General features: G+C 37.5%; 1 protein-coding gene and 1 long non-coding RNA gene across 6 annotated transcripts in view; one reads left to right on the top strand and one right to left on the bottom strand.

The window, feature by feature from the left end:
- Window positions 1-14,913, top strand: part of LOC138433907 (uncharacterized) — a 101,877-nt gene that overhangs the window by 81,529 nt on the left and 5,435 nt on the right. For 3 of the 5 annotated variants that reach the window (XR_011254509.1, XR_011254506.1, XR_011254511.1), the window contains 4 exons: window positions 10,135-10,207; window positions 10,635-10,769; window positions 11,999-12,135; window positions 13,967-14,806. This is a non-coding gene — a long non-coding RNA (uncharacterized lncRNA). Of the gene's footprint in view, window positions 1-1,628; window positions 1,745-10,134; window positions 10,208-10,634; window positions 10,770-11,998; window positions 12,136-13,091; window positions 13,162-13,695; window positions 13,786-13,966; window positions 14,807-14,913 lie in introns of all 5 variants that reach the window. The other 2 variants (XR_011254507.1, XR_011254510.1) reach the window with 2 other exon arrangements.
- Window positions 13,255-14,913, bottom strand: part of STK39 (serine/threonine kinase 39) — a 323,108-nt gene continuing 321,449 nt past the window's right edge. The window contains exon 18 of the mRNA XM_069577324.1: window positions 13,255-14,798. Within this exon, the coding sequence (XP_069433425.1) occupies window positions 14,724-14,798 (75 nt within the window). The 3' untranslated portion in view covers window positions 13,255-14,723. The remainder of the gene's footprint in view (window positions 14,799-14,913) is intronic.

The raw sequence follows: 14,913 nt of genomic DNA, 5'->3' as shown, positions 1-14,913 counted from the left end.
CTGCACTGGCAGGCAGATTCTTTACCACTGAGCCACCTGGAAATCCTTCTGATGGAGCGAAAGAGCTATATACAGAATACAGAAGTGATTTAGACTCAAAGGCAATCTTCTATGGTAGTGAGCATTGTCCAGGTGATACTTCAAGGAGAAGTTTAACCTTATCTGGTATAGATATCCTTGCTGGTTCTGAGAAGTTTAAGAAAATTGACTGATTCCCCCAAAGTGGCTGTAGCAATGGAGAAGTCAACTCATTCTCTCTTAACCCACACTGAGGTATCATTCTGTGTTTCTCAGTTCTGGGCTGATCTTTTTAGCAATTTGCTACTTCAAGTCTACTTATCTGTCAGTCACTGTTAAATTCATTTTGCACAGCTGACTGTGGTGTTATCACAGCCTTCCTTATACTAATGCATTTAAGAGTTCTGTGTCTTTGAAAGGCTGCCAACATAGAGGAATAGCTGAAAATGTGACTTCCCAGTCAGACTGTCCTTTTCATGATCAGCCTGTAACTACCATTTGTACTTTTTATAGCTTGAATTCTTTGTTGGTCTGACTGCAGTCATTGATTTTCAACAATGTATTTCTCGTGTTGGACTTTTTTTTTTTAAATTTTCCAACACATGTTGAATGAGGGCCTGTACCAGACGATTTAATATTACAAGTTTCATTTGAAACAGCTCCTATGAGAAACTTATACTCTATTTATTGGGTTGAAGGGCAATCTAATAACATTATAAGCAATACAGGGAAAGCAAAGTGATATGATAGGAAGATACAGGCACGTTCAAATTCCAGTACTGCTATTTATTAGCTGTTGACCTTGGATAAGTTAATACTTTACTTCTCTGAACTTCATTTCCATTATCTGTAAGGTGGACACAGGCAAATCTACTTGGCTTATAAGTTGGTATAATATGTATGAAAAGCACCTGGAATATAGTTATGCAGGTTACTGTTTTTAGCAATGGTAACTATTTTTAAATAATTTTAATATTAACAAGTCAGAGAACAAACATGTGAGGGATATTAGGAATATGCAATTTCTAGACTTTGGTTTTGACTTAGATCCCAGGATCATCGAGGACGCCATGGCTGCTGTTATTCAGGTTTGACAGGGTGCGTGGTTAGGGTCGTTCGTTAGGGGTTTTCCTCCCGGCCTCTCCCTTTCCCACACTTTCTGCCTCTTTTCCTTTAAAGCGAGTTCTGTGGAGAAAGAAGGAGCTTGGAGGAATGACCCTTGAAGAGTGCTGTGTGCTCAGGGTCTCATCCCAGAAACTTAGACCATGTCCACTAGTTAATATAACATGGAGAAAAAATGCCGATGAAGATAGGTATGGAACCCAGAACTGTCTGATGGCTTCCTGCAGCCTGAAGATTGTGCTATCTCCTTCCCACACTGATGCATCAGCTCTCAAGAGGCTCCAGGAAAATAATCAGAAAGCAATAAAGCTGCCTTATAGAGATATGACCCTCTACCTCTTTTTTCTCCCCAGCTTTATTGAGCTATAACTGACAAATAAACATTATATATATTTAAGGTGTACAACTTGATGTTTTGATATACACATACATTGTGATATAATCACCACAATCAAGTTAATTAACATATTCATCTTTTAAACTTCCAGTAGATGGGTCCTGATTCCCTGCACAACTCTTTGTTGTAACAAAATATGCTAATTAGCTGATTGGAATTTCAAAAACCCTATTCACCAACAGCTCAACTGTTACAGCTGAATGGATGGTGAGTTCACTCAAGCAGCCAGTGGTTTATTCATTCCTCTGCTCAATTAGGTCCCTAGAATGCTCATGTTGGAAAGGAAATTAATGATCAACTAATTAATCCCCCCGTCTAAAATTGAGTAGACTGAAGCTTAGTGAAATGGAACTTGGGTGAGGTCACGCTGACAGTCAGCAACAAAGCCTGAGCAGAAGCCATTTTGGTTTTGATATTTTATTACCAAAGAATGTAAATTTTTTTTTTTAATTTTAGGGTTTTAAGGACATCCAAGATAAAGAACCAAACTGAAACTGTCCCTTCTCAAACAACTATTTCTGATTCTTTGATCTTGGGAAAATTGTACTTACCTTGCTGAATTTGGAAGCCACATCCCAAAAGGCTCTAATGAACATAAAAGTTAGTTACAATACAAATCATGAACGTAAAGCAAATGCAACATCTATGGCTTAAGGGGCAGAATTACCAGGACTAATCTTCAGGTGCCTTTGCAAGACTACCTAATTTTCTATGAATAATTTTGCACAGAAAATTTTTTAGTTTTCTACTCCAACCTGTATAAACTTCAGGACCCACAAAATCTGATTTGCCCTTAGGTAACTCTCTAAGGGATCATAGTGGGAATGCTTGGAGTCCATTGATTTGGATTCAGTTCTCTGTCACCTGCTACCAGGCTGACCTTGGAGAGGTTACTAAAGATCTTAGTATATCTGTTTCCTCACTTATAAAAGGCAGATAATGAAACTGATCTCCTAGAGTTGTTGCATGCCATAAGCAAGGTAAGGTGGGAAAAGTCTCCAGTTTAATGCCTGGCCCAGAACAAACCTGCAATAAAGGGGCTTTTGCCTTATGCAGGGAGGCTGTCGGATATAGCAGTTAAGAAAGTGGGCCTTAGAACCAGGTATACCGGTATTCAAATTCCTGTTTTATATTACAGTACTTACTGTATTATCTTGGGCAACTTAGTATTTCTGAGCCCTAGTTTTTTCTAAAACCTAATCAATACAGTAGTTTGAGATTAAAAGAGATGATGTAAAGTGCTCATCAGAGTTGCTTTTGCCTGCAAGTAACATCAAGAACAAACATTTAAAATAGCTTAAAACAGTGACTTTTCATCTTTTTTGACTACAGCCCACAATAAGAAATAGATCTTACATTGTTCCTCAGTGTAAAAATACACATTATCGCAGGACTAACATGTGAATCAAATTTGATTATGTATATGATCAAGCTTCATATAGTATTCTAGAATGGTAAAACAAGAGCATGGTATCTGAATTCAGGCATTTCCCAAAATATGCCACGATAGCATTGGTATCCCAATATGTGACGTGCTTGTATTTTTCCTCTATATCATTTTAATTTACTTTTTAAATTTAAGTACAGTTGATTCACATTATATGTTTCAGGTGTATAACATAGTGATTCAATATTTTTACAGGCTGTAGTCCATTTAAAGTCATTATAAAATATTGTACTGTATTCCTTGTGCTGTACAGCATACCTATGGAGCTTATTCATTTTATACATAGTATTTGTACCTCTAATCCCTACCCCTGTTTTGCTCCTCCTGCTTTCTCTCCCCTCATTGGCAACCACTAGTTTGTTCCATGTATCCCTGAGTCTCTTTCGGTTTTGTTATATTCATTCATTTGCTTCATTCTTTAGATTTCATATACAAGTAGTAACATACAGTTTTGTCTTTCTCTGTCTGTCTCACTAAGCATAATACTCTCCAGATCCATCAATGTTATTACAAATGCCATATGTCACAAATGGCAACTTTTCATTCTTTTTCATGACTGAGTAATATTCCACTTATCATTTCATCTATAGATGGATACTTAGGCTGCTTCCATATCTTAGCTATTATAATAAATAAAGCTGCTGTGAACATGCATCTTTTCAAATTAGTGCTTTGTTTTCTTTGGCTATACACCCAGAAATGGAATTGATGAATCATATGTTAGTTCTATTTTTAGTTTTCTGAGGAACTTCCATGTCATTTTCCATAGATTGCACCTATTTATTATCCCACCAATGTTATATTAGGGTTCCCTTTTCTCTACCTCCTCGCCAACATTTGTAAATTGTACATTTTTTGATGGTAGCCATTGTGACAAGTGTGAGGTGATATCTCATTGTGGTTTTGATTTGAATTTCTCTGACTAGCGATGTTGAGCATCTTTACGTGTACCTGTTGGCCATCCATATATCTTCTTTGGAAAAATGTCTATTCTAATCTTGTCCATGTTTAATTGCTTCTTTAAATATTTAATTGTATGAGCTCTTCATATATATTTTGGATATTAACTCCTTGCTAGTCATGTCATTTGGAAATATTTTCTCTCATTTGGTAGACTGACTTTTCATTTTGGTGATGGTTTCCTTTGCTCTGCAAAAGCTCTTAAGTTTAACTAGGTCCCATTTGTTTGTTTTTGCTTTCATTTCTTTCACCTTAAAGACAGATCCAAATATTACTGTTTATGTGAAAGATTGTTCTGTGTATTCTTCTCAGAGTTTTATGGTTTCTGGTCTTAAATTTTGGTCTTTAATCTTGAGTTAAATCTTGAGTTTAATCTTTTGCTCTTAATTTTGAGTTTATTTATGTATATGATGTGAGAAAATACTCTAATTTATTCTTTTACATGTAGCTGTCCAGTTTTCCCAGCAGCACTTAACTGAAAAGCCTGTCTTTTCCCCATTGTAAATTCTTGCTTCCTTTGTTGTAGATCAATTGATCCAAACTGTGTGGGTTTATTTCTGGGCTCTTTATTCTGTCCCCTTGATCTATACATCTGTTTTTTGTGCCAATACCATACTGTTTCAGTTACTATAGCTTTGAAGTATAGTCTAAAGTCAGGGAGTGTGATCCTCCAGTTTTGTTCTTTTCTCAACATTTCTTTGGGTATTTGGGGACTTTTGTGGTTCTATATAAATTTTAGGATGATTTGTTCTAGTTATGTGAAAAATGCCCTGGGCATTTGGATAGATATTTTGTTAAATCTCTAGATTGCTTTGGTTAGTATGAACGTTTGACAATATTAATTCTTCCAATCTGTAAACATAAAATATCTTTTTCAATTTTTTTGTATCATCTTCAACTTGTCCCTAATGTTTTATAGTTTTCAGAACATAGGCCTTTCGCTTCCTTAGTTAAGTTTCTTTCTAGGTATCTTATTATATTTCATGTGATTTTCAACTGGACTATTTTCTTGCTTCCTCTGAAAGTTCATTATTAGTGTATAGAAGAACAACAAACTTCTGTATGTCTTATATCCTGCAATTGTACTGAATGCATTTATTAGTTCTTATAGTTTTTATTAGGGTTTCATATATATAGTAACGTGTCATCTTCAAATGGTGACAGTATTCTTTCTTTCCAATTTGGATGCCTTTTAGTTTTTTTCTTGCCTGCTGCTACTGCTAAGTCGCTTTAGTTGTGTCCGACTCTGTGCGACCCCATAGACGGCAGCCCAACAGGCTCCCCCATCCCTGGGATTCTCCAGGCAAGAACACTGGGGAGTGGGTTACCATTTCCTTCTCCAGTGCATGAAAGTGAAAAGTGAAAATGAAGATGCTCAGTCGTATCCGACTCTTAGTGACCCCATGGATGGCAGCCTTCCAGGCTCCTCCTTCATAATTCTGCCTAAATCCAACTTTGCTGCTTTCGTTTATATTGCTCATATATTGAATAAAAGTGACAAGAGTAGACATCCTTTCCTTGTTTCTGATCTTAGAAAAAAATGTTTTCAGTTTTTTCCAGAGTATGATGTGGTTTGTCTTTTATGGCCTTTATTATGTTGAGGTACATTCCCACTATACCCACTTTGTTGAGAGTTTTTATCATTAATAGATGTCGAACTCTGTCAAATACTTTTTCTGCAACAATTGATATGATCATATGATTTTAACTGTTTGTTACTATGACATCACATTGACTAATTTGTGGAGCTTGAACCTCCCTTATATCCTTGGGATAAATCCAACTTAATAATGGTATATGATCCTTTTAATGTATTGTTGAATTCAGTTTGCTTAATATTTCTTTGAGGACTTTTGCATCTCTCTTCATCAGGAATGTTGAACTGATTTTGGTATGAGGGTCTCATAAAAATGAGTTTGAGAAAGACAGGTATTATTTCTTTTATAAATGTTTGGTACAATTCCCCTGTGAAGCGGTTCGATCCTGGACTTGTATTTGCTGGGAGGTATTTTTTAATTACAAATTCAGTGTCACCACTATTGATTGATCTGTTTAGATTGTCTGTTTCTTCCTGATTACAATCATCTTGGAAGATTGTATAGTTCTAGAAATTTACCCATCTTATCTCCATTATATTGACTCATTTCTTTTTCAGTTTACTTGGATCCTGTGTTTTTATTGATGACCCTTATCAATTTTATCTTTAAAAAAAAACAGCTCTTGGTTTCACTGATCTTTTTTTTTTTTTTGCCTCTATACTATTTTTTTGTTTCTATGTTATTCATTCTCTCTCTGAACTGTTGTTGTTGTGTTTTTTTTTTCTGGTGACTTTGGCTTTGTTTATTCTTTAACAGATTACTTTAGATGCTATATTAGGTTGTTTATTTCTATTTTTTCTTGTTTCTTGGGGTAGGCCTATATCACTATAAACTTTCCTCTTAGAAATGTTTTTGCTGCTTCCCATAGATTTTGGAAAGTTGTGTTTTTATTTTTAATTGTCTTAAGGTATTTTCTGATTTCCTTTTAAATTTCATGTACTCATTAGTTGGTCTGGAGTTTTGTTTTCATTTTTTGGAGTGTAGTTTATTTATAATGTTAGTTTCGGATGTATAGCAAAGTGAATCAGTTATACACATATATGTATCCACTCTTTTTTTTTTAAAGGTTCTTTTCCCCTATAAGCCATTAGAGAGTATTGAGTAGAGTTCCCTGTGCTATACAGTAGGTCCTTATTACTTATCTAATTTAGTAGCATGTAGTTTAGTCTTGATGTGTCTGTGTTTTCCCCATTTTTCTTCCTGTAATTTATTCCCAGTTTCATACCATTGTGGTCAGGAAAAATATAGTTGATAGAATTTCTATCCTCTTAAATTTATTGAGACTGGTTTTGTAGCATAGGACATGATATATCCTGGGCAACATTCCAGATGCACTTAAAAAGAGTGTGTATTCTGTTTTGGGATATAATGCCCTATAAACATCTATGGAGTCCAGCTAGTCTAATGTGTCATTTTAAACCACTGTTTTTGCCTCCTATCCAGGCTGCCTCATAACATTGACCAGAGTTCCATGTACTATACAATTGGTCCTTTTTGGTTATCCATTTTAAATATAGCAGTGTGTAGAGGCAACCATAAGTTTGTTCTCTAAGTCTGTGAGGAGTTTGGGGAAGAATGGATACATGCATATGTATGGCTGAGCCCCTTCACTGTTTACCTGAAACTATCACCACATTGTTAGTCAGCTATACCTCAATACAAAATTAAATGTTAAAAAAAGTTTAAAGAAAAAAACCTGTTTTTGTATTGGTTTTGTTTGGTTGATCTATCCATTGATGTCAGTGGGGTATTAAAATCCTCTCCAATTATTGCATTATTGTCAATTTCTCCCTTTATGTCCATTAATATTTACTCTATATATTTAGGTGCTCTTACAATAGGTGTTCACAAGTGTTTTATCCCCTTCTTGTGTTGATCTTTTATTATTATAAAATGTCCTTCTGTTTTGGTCTTTTGTTGTAGACTGTTGTATTTATATTATTTAATTGTGTGGACTGTTTTAAAGTCTATTGTATCTGGTATGACTAGGGTGGCTTTCTTGTCATTTCGATTTGCATGAAATATGTTTTTCTAGCTCATCATTTTTTGTGTGCCTTTAGCTCTGAAGTGAGTCTCTTGTAAGCAGCATAGCTTATCTTTTAATCTAATTAGCCATTTTAATTGGAGCAGTTAGTCAACTGCCATTTAAAAATGGTTATTGATAGATATGTACTTACTGCCATTTTGTTAATTGTTTTCCAGTTGTAGTTCTCTGTTCTGATTTTCTTTTAGTTTCTTCCCTTATGGTTTGATGATTTTCTTTAATGGTATGCTTGTGTTCATTTCAGGTTGGGTGTATCTGCTATAGGTTTTTGATTTGTGATTATTATGGGGCTCATATATGTTGATCTCAACCTATTATCTACTTGTTTTTAAAGTCATTAAACTTCAAGCACATTCTAAAAGATCTATGTTTTTTTACTCCCCTCCCCCATGTTTTATATTTTTGATGCCATATTTTATATCATGTTTATCTTTTAACTGTAGCTGATTTTACAGTTGTCTTTCAATCTTCCTACTAGCTTATTAAAATGGTTGATCCACAACCTTTCCTATGTATTTTTCTTTACTTAGTAGGATTTTTCCTTTCCTATAGATTCTAACTTCTTGTTGTAGCCTTTTCTTTTTTTACTTATAGAAGACCCTTTAACATTTCTTTTAGGGCTGGTTTAGTACTGATGAACTCTCTCTCTTCTGAATGATAATCTTGCTGAGATTATCCCTTTCCACACTTTAAACATGTTATGCCCTTCTGGCCTGCAGTTGTTTCTGCAGAAAAATCTCTCATAGCCTTATGAGGGTTGCCTTATATGTGGCTCCTTGCTTTTCTCTTGCTGTCTTTAGAATTCTCTCATTAACTTTTGCCATTTTAATTTTGATGCCTAGGTGTGAATCTTTTGGGGTTCACCTTGTTTGGGACTCTGTTCTTCCTGTACCTGGATGCATTTCCTTCTTCAGATTCAGGAACTTTTCAACCATAATGTCACTAAATACATTTTCAACCCCTTTTGCTCTCTATTTTCCTTCTGGAACCCTTACAATGCAAATGTTGATACACATCACATTGTCTCAAGTGTTCCTTAAACTGTTTTAATTTCAAAAATTTGTTTTTTGTTATCCTAATTGAGTGATTTTCATTATTCTATTTTCCAGATCAGGTGTTCTGTATCAGTTGGTTTGCTGTTAATTCCTTCTAGTGTGTTTTCATTGATCATATTCTTTAGTTCTGATTGATTCTTTTTTACTTTCTAGTCCCTTGTTATAGTTCACACTATGTTCATCTGTTATTTTCCCTAATTCGGTTAACATTATTACTAATTCTCTGAACTGGTAAATTGTGTATCTGTTTCATTATTTTCAGGTTTTTTTCCCCTTTGTTCTTTAATCTGAAACAAATCTGCCTTCTCATTTTGCTTGTCTTCTTCTCTGTGAAGTTAGATAAAGGCTACCTCTCCTGGTCCTGAATGGGGTGTCCTTGTGTGGGACCATCCTTGTGCAGTCCGCATGTGCCTGGTGGCTTTGATGGGTGAGCTGCGTCTGAAGTGAGCTCGAGACACATTTCTCCTCTGGGTAGGCTGGCGGCTATCACTGTTGCTAGGAGGTGGAGCTGCAGATGGCAGAGATGGGGGAGGGTTAGAGCTAGAGCCAGGTGTGAGAGGGGGACTTCTCAGTAGCCAACAGCATCCTGTCAAGGGATAGGAGTGCGTCCAAAGTTGCTACACCAGAAGCCCCGAGGGTCAAGTCAGAGCTGGTTCTGCTCCCTTGGTGTGTGCTCTCCCCATCCCAGCATTGGCACCTTTGCCCCATAAGGGAGCACCGTTGGAGCAGGTGCCCTGTCCAGGCCAGGGTGTGAGCTGGCATGGTCCAGGCATGCCAGTCAGAGCTCCAGACTGCTGCCTCTGCAGGTGCCAGTAATGGTCACCCTCTCCCTGTTCAGGTACAGTGCTGGGTCCGGGTTGGCGCTATCCTCCATGGCAAAGCACTCTTCAGCAGCAGCAGCCTTTGCTCTAGTGGGAAGCTGTGCTGTGGAGCAAGAGGGGCCACAGCGTGTGCTGGAGTGCTCCCACCTCTGGCCAGAGCACTGACTTTTCACCCCTGTGACCACCAGGGTGGATGCCATGCCAGGTCTGAGCCAACTCTGTTCCTGACAACTGGGCACTCACCTTGGCTACCGTAGCCTTTGCCTGAGTATGGAGCTCCTCTGCAGAGCAAGAGGAACTACGGTGGGTGCTCAGCTTGGCCTGGACCTGCACGAGGGCAGTTACAGAAAACCAGGCAAAGTCTGGGGTCCTTTTTCAATCTGCTTCCTCTGCCTCGTTGAGGGAGTAAGAGTGTGTGTGCATTTCTTAAGAGTGGTCTGGGTTTCTGACAGCCCCACTGTCAGTCTCATTGACGTTCAAACCTGCTAAGAGACCTTTCCTTCCAGTGCTGGACCCCAGGGATGGGGTGCCTGATACGTGGTTCAAACTCCTCACTCCCCAGGAAGGGTGTAATCCCTCTCCTCTTCTGTGTTCCCCTCCAGGGGCACAGGTCCTGACCTGATTGCTTCTCTTCCCCTCCTGATCCCAACTCTGTGTGGATCTTTCTCACAGCCTTTCGGATGCCAGTCTCCAGTTTGTTTCCAGTGAGAACTGCTCCACAGTTTTGATGTCTTCATGGAGGGAGGTGAGCTCCATGTCCTCCACCATCTTGATCTCCTCCTCTTATAGACTCATTAGTTTACTGAACATTCTACCTAAACAATAAGCTGGTTTCTTCTGTGATCAATTACAAATCTTGGTTTCTCAAGCCAGTATTCTACATAAGCAATAAATACACTACAGGAATCATTATTCTATTACTGACCTTTCTTCATTCTGTAACAAATTCAAATAATAGCATAAGGTTGTAATTCTTAATAATATTCCTTGCCCTTTGAGTTATGAGCTAAATTATACAGGTTCAATAAACCCCTTCAGCTAATGATGCTCATTTTGTAGGCTGTAATTCACGTAGGGGAAGTTTTATGTACCTTTCTTCAAGCATCCATTGGCTTGGCATAGATGCACAGTACCTGATAAGCTAATTGTGCAAATTTGTCTTCTGTTCTTAGGTGCCCAAACTAGCCATGGTTAGGTTTGTTGAGTAAAGCGTAAGAAGACAGGTAAAGCATCACTGTTATTGGACCATGCTTTTTCTCTGTGGCAAAAAAAGCATTGAGGCAATCACTGAGACATTTTGGAAACAGGTACATTTTGCTATTTTTTATGGCTTGTCTATTCCCATGGAGTGCCAGTTCCTTTTTTCTGATGTTTTGGGTGTTAACTGATATTGTATCCAGGGTCCCTGAGGGAGTCAGTCACTTAGTCATATTTTAAACATATGCCTTTATAGATAGTCTCCACTCTTTATATGCATTAAACATACTCATTCTTGGTAGTACACATTCTAAATACCTAACTCCAGGAAGTATTTTATCCACTTAAAGGGAATACTCTTATGATCAAACCTCATTACTTAAAATTTTAGTTCATGCCAATATGCAATGGAAATTATCACTTGAAAACCATTTGTTTATGGCAATTCTGCCTAGTGGTAGACCTCTTTTCTAGGTTGGGACATTCTGGCCCTAAGGGTATGTTTTAGCACCATCCACCTTGGCAAACCACTTATCTTAACACCCAACCCTGCCCTTTAATTTCCTGGTGAGAGTATGAAATGGCTAGATTACACAAATGTGTGCAACAGAAAAACGAGGGTCTGTTTGAGTTCCTTTAATTGTATCATAATTGGATAAAGCCACTTTCGGATACGCCAGAAGTATGCTCTCTATACTTCTGCTATAGGTATGGATAAATTTAAGCTGATCATATGATTTTACTATCACAAATTCAATGGGCCTAAGCAATAGCTTCTCTTATCCAGTATACCTCTAAGGCAAAAAAAGACCTCAGATCATTTACTGTCAAATATGAATCCTAATTTCTGGCAAAGTCCTCCCTTCAGTGTTAATTTGCTTATATTCACCATCTCTGTAATGTAATTACTTAATTGTAGATTCTGCTTACCAACTTAACTTTGGAAGGTTAACCAGGAAAGTATGTTGTTTAACATGAAACAGGTCACAGGTGTATTGTTGAGATGAGTGAGTGAAAATTCTAATTGAAAAAAAAAATTCCTATGCTAGGATTTTATATGCGATTAGATTTGTGTTTTGAGAGAATTCCTGACTCTTCCCCAAAAGACTACTACTTCACCCTACTCCAACATGAAGAGCTACCATATTTACCAGCATATAAGATATGTTACACATAGAGAAATGGGTAACTTTCTAAGAATAATTTTTTGGAAAAAGATTGTTTTCACACACAGTCTAGAAGTGTCTCTAAAAGTTGTTCTATATACAGAAAACCATGTTGTTCATATAAAAACAATATATGGACATTAAAATGAGATGATAATGTCCTTCCATTTTAGATCTCTGCAAGTTGACCAGTCGGGGCACAGGGGATGACGGATGACGGGCAGATTTTGTGTTTGTATGAGATGTGAGTCCCTTGATTTTATGAAGAAGTGTAAACCCTCCTGTTCGCCAGAGCATGTGAGCTGTCCAAGTAAGTAATGCCAGGTATCTGTGTTTAGTGAAGTTTAGGTTTTTGCCAGTGAGCAGAATCACAATGTGTCATGTTTAATCAAAAGCTTGATTAGGAGAAATAGTCACACAGGATTGCCTAAAGGAAATGTACCCCACTCATCCCACTCAACTTTAACGGCTATATCTTTCTAGACCACATGTGAGAGCAACTGCTTGGATCATGATCTCAGCTCCCAGCTGACCAGCACTTCCTATCACATACCCTGCATCTGGGCCTCCACAGAAAGCATTGGAAATGCTAAGTGTTCAAAACTTGGAATAAATGGGTCAATGCTTTGAGTTTTTAAGTTTCTAAATTCATAACTCGAACTTCCTAGAAGAATTTTATTGCAGGCTTTAGTACTAGGAAAAATCAGTGTTCATCCTTACTTGAAGGAGAAACGATGTTACTCTTCACCGTTGGTGGGTTGGGAGCTCTAATCCCAGTCAGTGTGCTGACTGACTAGGACCTCGTCATGAGCTTCTGTGTCCTAACTTTTCACTTGCAATTATCTTGGTAGCCAGTTCTTACTGACCCTTCATCTTAATTTATGTACTTGAAAAAAATATTTATCTTGGTATCTGGTATATGTAAGCTCCTTCAAATACCATTAGAAAACATATGGGAATATGAGCATAAAAAATATAGCATTTATTCATTACTGTATGGCCAAACAGAGTTCTGTATAGTTCCTCATGTATGTTTTACTCTGAATAGAATGTGTGGATTTTTTCTTACACTGTTTTGGCCACAAGTTGTACAGCAGATGTCAGGAGGCCAAGCAGCTGTGAAAGGCCCTGGCCAAGTTCCCCTAACCATTCTTGCCTTAGTTGTTGGAAGGAATTCTTCCCACTTGTCTACTGCAGCCCTTTGTTTTTGACTTAAAGATAGACTGTCTACATTGAGAGTGAACGTCTTTCATTCTTTTTGTCAAGCTAATTGTCAGACCTGATTCTCTGTGACTAGATGGATGCTTCAGTCTTCCTCCAGGGCACTTTTCACCAGGTAATCCTCACTAGGCGCTTTATGAAAGCGCTAAATACCACTGTAGCAGTGCGATACTACCTGAGCAGGAATGAGACAATGAGACGCTCTCTCTTTGTGCAATAATACACGTTTATTTTCCTTTTACCTCTGCAGTCATCTTTGAGTAATTATTGTGTAAACAATAGAATGGAATGAAATTACATTAAGTTGTATGCAAATGGCTCTAGAACACCTTAACAATTATGACAAGGCAATTATAAATAACTTTTTTTTTCCTTAGTAATATATATTTGCTTTTTAAAGTACATTAAAGAGCTGCCATATCTAGGGTTAGCTAGGAAAGAGCAAATGGTACCATCTGGGAGCCACCACCCTGAAAGTTTAGACTCCAATTTTGAAAATCTGATGGTTTACTATTCCATAATATATAGTCAAGCAGAGGGCGATTTGTGTTGAAAGTATTTATTCTTGAAACTTAACAGCGTTTTACCTTTTAGTCATTGCACAAAACCCTTTTTCTATTATTTTTCACTCCATCTGGGTATTCTGCAGAATTTCAAGTAAAACACAGATTCTGGTATTTTCAAGTTTATCACCTTTGGAACGACAGATTCTATCATTTCAGGAGACATCAAATCAGAGGTGGGTACATAATTAGCAATCTAACAGAATGGTGCCATTTTATAGAGCATCCTAAACATTCCAGTGAAGCAAAACTTACATATGCCACTTTATGTAGAGGAAATTTTAGATCTGAGACTATTCCAGAGTAAAGCAGCCTCAGGCACATTCTTAATATGAATTTTTTTTTTTTTTCCACAAGGCACCTCCCTCTCCCAGGAGACAATCAGATTGTGAACTGGTTTTCAGGTAAACCAAAAGAGTAAGCATCCTAGTTCCTAATTCAGTCATTTCAAAAATCACAAGTTATAAATACTTGAAAGATAGACCTGAAATTTTTTGTTTAAATACCAAGAGTAACTGCAGGAAGCATATATAATCAAAAACGTTTTTTTTTTCTTTCTTATAGCTAAGGTGTGTAATGCATAAATATATGAAAAATAAAATTCACAGTCAGTTTGAAAACTAGAATTCAAGTTTGGCTAATAAATCTTAATTTTATAAGTATATTAATTTCTAAATACAACATAAGAGGCAGTATTGTCAGATGTACAATTAAAGTATCATAACAGAAAGGACAACAATGAGAGAAATAGGCTTCTGATAGAAAAGATTCCTTTTGTTGCCAATAAATAGGACCACCTGAGTGTTTCAGATTCTTTTCACTTAAGGGAGATCCAAATTGGTTGCTGAGGATATTAAATAGCTTTTGAAAAACGGAGCAACAGTCGTGCAGCTGTGGCATTTGCTTGTTCTCATACTGTGGGTTGCTAGAGAATAAAGCAGAACTCAGTGTTGTTAAGTTTAAAAAAATTTCTCTTTTATCCCATTACGCTGAAGCCGGCCTCTTCACAATCCTCTGATTTTGCTAGGGGGTGGGAGGAAGTGGCAGGAAAGGCTGGAGGGAGGGTGTGGCGAGGGGAGGCATGACAGATCAGGGCGACATCAAGGGACAGGTATCAGCTGACACTCAACTGAGCAAACCCGATCAGCTTCACTTCGTCGGGAATCTCCGACCCATCACAGCCAGAAGCCTGAAAAGGTAAAAAGAAAGCCTCAGTGCTGGTTGGTTGGCAGAGGCCTTTTACAGAGTTGTTCGTGGGCGGGCGGGTCCCTGTGCAGTCTGTGGGGTCAGGGGTTCCATCTCCA

This window comes from Ovis canadensis, chromosome 2, assembly GCF_042477335.2.
Source record: "Ovis canadensis isolate MfBH-ARS-UI-01 breed Bighorn chromosome 2, ARS-UI_OviCan_v2, whole genome shotgun sequence".
NCBI lineage: Eukaryota > Metazoa > Chordata > Mammalia > Artiodactyla > Bovidae > Ovis > Ovis canadensis.
The sequence above is the reverse complement of the archived record's forward strand: the minus strand, read 5'-3'. Positions and strand labels throughout refer to the sequence as shown.